Source organism: Empidonax traillii, unplaced genomic scaffold, assembly GCF_003031625.1.
Source record: "Empidonax traillii isolate 1590-97213 ecotype Southwest subspecies unplaced genomic scaffold, ASM303162v1 scaffold2082:size39468, whole genome shotgun sequence".
Classification (NCBI taxonomy): domain Eukaryota; kingdom Metazoa; phylum Chordata; class Aves; order Passeriformes; family Tyrannidae; genus Empidonax; species Empidonax traillii.
The window spans coordinates 35,824-39,468 of NW_020957275.1; the positions used below are offsets into that span (position 1 = coordinate 35,824).

Below are 3,645 nucleotides of genomic sequence, written 5' to 3' on the forward strand. Positions count from 1 at the left end.
GCACGTCTTTATTGTCCCCTCCACTTCCAGCTCTTCAGTCCCGCTTGCCTCAATGGATGTTGTTCCCTGACATTCTTTGGGATGATGTCAGGTGGGATTTGGGTCCCAGGAAGAGAGGAGCAGGCGATGCCTTGCCTCCACACCTCCTCCCTGTGACGGTGGTGAACCTCTCCGTGGTTGGATGCAGATGGATGCTGGGGACATCCAACTGCTACCAAAATCCATCCAGTGTGTTCCCTCCCGTGCCTGGGGTGCTCCCAGAAAATCCAAAGGCACAATCCCAACAGAACTACCTCAAGTGGGATGTCAGGCAGAGCTTTGCTTCCGTCACTTGCTTGAACAGGACTTTTCCTTCCTTTGGATCCCATGGGACACGTAGGAAGAAGTTTCCCAGTCAAGTGTAACCCTGTGATTATCTGTACCCCAAAACTCACCTCAAACCTGTGGAATAACCTCGATTCTCCAGCTGATTTTAAATTTCTGTTGTTTTTTGACAGTGTTCTGACTTCACTTTGATTTTTCTATAATTTTTTTTTTTTTTTTAGCTCTAGCAGCCAGTGCATCCATGTGTTGCCAGGATCTTGTCAGGATTTGTGGGATGCAGTGCTAGAGCCATACAGGGAATGAGTGGCCAGGTCTGAGCTCCGTAGGGGCTGTTATTGGTTGGGTTTGTTTTCATTTTATTTTCCTAAGATTGCTTGAAAGAGGAAGACCCGTTCAGTGGCTCCAGAACTAGACCCGTGAGACACTGAAGTAAAACGAAATAAAATGTATTTGTGTTCCTTGCCTCGCTCTGGGGAATCTGGGCCCTTCACTCCTCCCGAATCGCTGCGTCTCCGAAGGTACCTGTAACCCCTGACCTTGCCCTGTGAAGGGCTTTGCTGTTTGGTTCTGCAGATATCGAACGGTGCCCGTTACGGAACTGCGTAAATAACGGCAGGAAGTATAAAAGGGGGAAAAAAAAAGAAAAAAAATCTGTGCTGTTCGGTCATTGTTTTACTACACTTCAAATTTTTTCTCATTACTTCGTGAAATTCCTCTCTAATTCAATCTTTGTCTTTTGTCTTTGCTGCCTTGCAGGGTTGGTACAGTAGGCCTCACTAAACTTAGCTGCAACTAAGAATTTCTCCTACATCAACTGAGTTAAGGCTGATGCTCTTGTGGAATGTGGATTAAAAGTGCGTGCTAAGTTCCAAATTCCCAGTTGAGAAGCGGAGAAAGTAAATGTACCACTGCCACCAGCATCAGGACAGCAAACCAAGGGACAAAGAATTTGAGCCGCAGTGTTGATATTTGGTTAACTGGTTCACGTGTTGCTTAAGAGACGTTGGCTGGGGGGCGAGAAGTGGACGCCAGCCGGTTACAAACATGAGGGCTGCTCTGGAGACAGCAGACATTGCCATTGTGGCCCTGTACTTCGTGCTGGTCATGTGCATAGGGTTCTTTGCCATGTGGAAGTACAATCGGAGCACCGTCAGTGGCTACTTTTTGGCAGGGCGTTCTATGACCTGGGTAGCGATCGGTGCCTCTTTGTTTGTGAGCAATATTGGAAGTGAACATTTCATTGGGCTCGCAGGATCTGGAGCGGCGAGCGGATTTGCCGTGGGCGCGTGGGAGTTCAACGCCTTAATGCTTTTGCAGCTTTTGGGATGGGTCTTCGTCCCCGTCTACATCCGGTCGGGAGTGTACACCATGCCCGAATACTTGTCCAAGCGTTTCGGAGGGCATAGGATTCAAATCTATTTTGCAGCGTTGTCTCTAATTCTTTATATCTTCACCAAGCTCTCGGTTGACTTGTATTCGGGGGCGCTTTTTATCCAAGAGTCGCTAGGTTGGAACCTCTACCTGTCGGTTATCCTGCTCATCGGAATGACCGCGCTCCTGACCGTGACCGGAGGGCTGGTGGCCGTCATCTACACAGACACCCTTCAGGCCCTGCTTATGATCATCGGTGCCCTCACGCTCATGATCATAAGCATCACGGAGGTCGGCGGGTTCGAAGAAGTGAAGAGGAGGTACATGCTGGCGGCACCGAACGTCACGTCCATCCTGCTGACCTACAACATTTCCAACACCAACTCCTGCAACGTCGACCCGAAGCCCGACGCCCTCAAGATGCTGCGCGAGCCGACGGACGAAGACATTCCCTGGCCCGGGTTCCTGCTGGGACAGACCCCGGCCTCCGTCTGGTACTGGTGCGCCGACCAGGTCATCGTGCAGAGGGTGTTGGCCGCCAAGAACATTGCCCACGCCAAAGGCTCCACCCTGATGGCGGGGTTCCTGAAGCTGCTGCCCATGTTCATCATCGTCGTCCCGGGGATGATTTCCCGCATCCTGTTCGCGGACGACATCGCCTGCATCAACCCCGAGCACTGCTTCCAGGTGTGCGGGAGCAGGGCCGGCTGCTCCAACATCGCCTACCCGCGCCTGGTGATGAAGCTGGTGCCGGTGGGGCTGCGGGGCCTCATGATGGCCGTGATGATCGCCGCGCTCATGAGCGACCTGGACTCCATCTTCAACAGCGCCAGCACCATCTTCACGCTCGACGTCTACAAGCTCATCCGGAAGAGCGCCACGTCCCGGGAGCTCATGATCGTCGGCAGGGTCTTCGTGGCGTTCATGGTGGTGATCAGCATCGCCTGGGTGCCCATCATCGTGGAGATGCAGGGCGGGCAGATGTACCTGTACATCCAGGAGGTCGCAGACTACCTGACCCCGCCGGTGGCCGCTCTGTTCCTCATGGGGATCTTCTGGAAGCGCTGCAACGAGCAGGGGGCTTTCTACGGCGGCATGGCCGGCTTCGTGCTCGGCGCCATCCGCTTGATACTGGCCTTTATTTACCGCGCTCCGGAGTGCAACCAGCCCGACACGAGGCCGGCCTTCATCAAAAACATCCACTACATGTACGTGGCCACGGCCCTGTTCTGGATCACCGGCATCGTGACCTTCGTGGTCAGCCTCCTCACCCCTCCGCCCACCAAGGAGCAGGTCCGGACCACCACCTTCTGGGCCGTGAAGAACCGGAGCGTGCAGGAGACGGCGGCCAAGGGGGAGCTGTACAAGGCGCAGGAGAAGAGCATCCTCAAGTGCAACGAGAACGCCAACCACATCATCCCCAACGGCAAGTCCGAGGAGAACCTGAAGAACCTCAAGCCAGAGGACATCAACCTGCTGGTGACCTGCAGAGACGACAGCAACCCGGTGATCTCGGTGAGCCACTCCGAGGTCGAGACGCCGGTGGATTGTTACTCCAACGGCCAGGCGGCTCTGATGGGGGAGAAGAAGCACGAGGAGGAGACTGAGGACACGGAGAGACACTTGAAATTCATAGATTGGTTCTGTGGCTTTAAAAGTAAAACCATGACCAAGAGAGCTGTTCGGGAGGTCGAGGAAGAGACTGTTTGTTTACAAATGCTGGAAGAGACTCCAAAAGTTAAACTATTACTAAATACTGGACTGGTCTGTGTGTGTTCGCTTGGAATATTCATGTTTGTCTACTTCTCTTTGTGAGTGAATAGTGAACTTTTAAGGGTATGGCTGAACATACAGAAGTTGATACAGGTCTCTGGAGATTGGTTTTATTTTTCCTTTTCTTTTTTTTTTTTTTTTTTTTTTTTTTTTTTTTTTTTTTTTTTTTTTTTTTTT

At 52.2% G+C, this 3,645-nt stretch overlaps 1 protein-coding gene across 2 annotated transcripts in view; it reads left to right on the forward strand.

The window, feature by feature from the left end:
- Positions 1–3,616, forward strand: part of SLC5A3 (solute carrier family 5 member 3) — a 17,095-nt gene extending 13,479 nt beyond the window's left edge. For both annotated transcript variants that reach the window (XM_027909365.1, XM_027909364.1), the window contains exon 2: positions 1,081–3,616. In XM_027909365.1, the coding sequence (XP_027765166.1) occupies positions 1,369–3,510 (2,142 nt within the window). In that variant the 5' untranslated portion in view covers positions 1,081–1,368 and the 3' untranslated portion in view covers positions 3,511–3,616. The remainder of the gene's footprint in view (positions 1–1,080) is intronic.
- Positions 3,617–3,645: the final 29 nt, after the last annotated feature.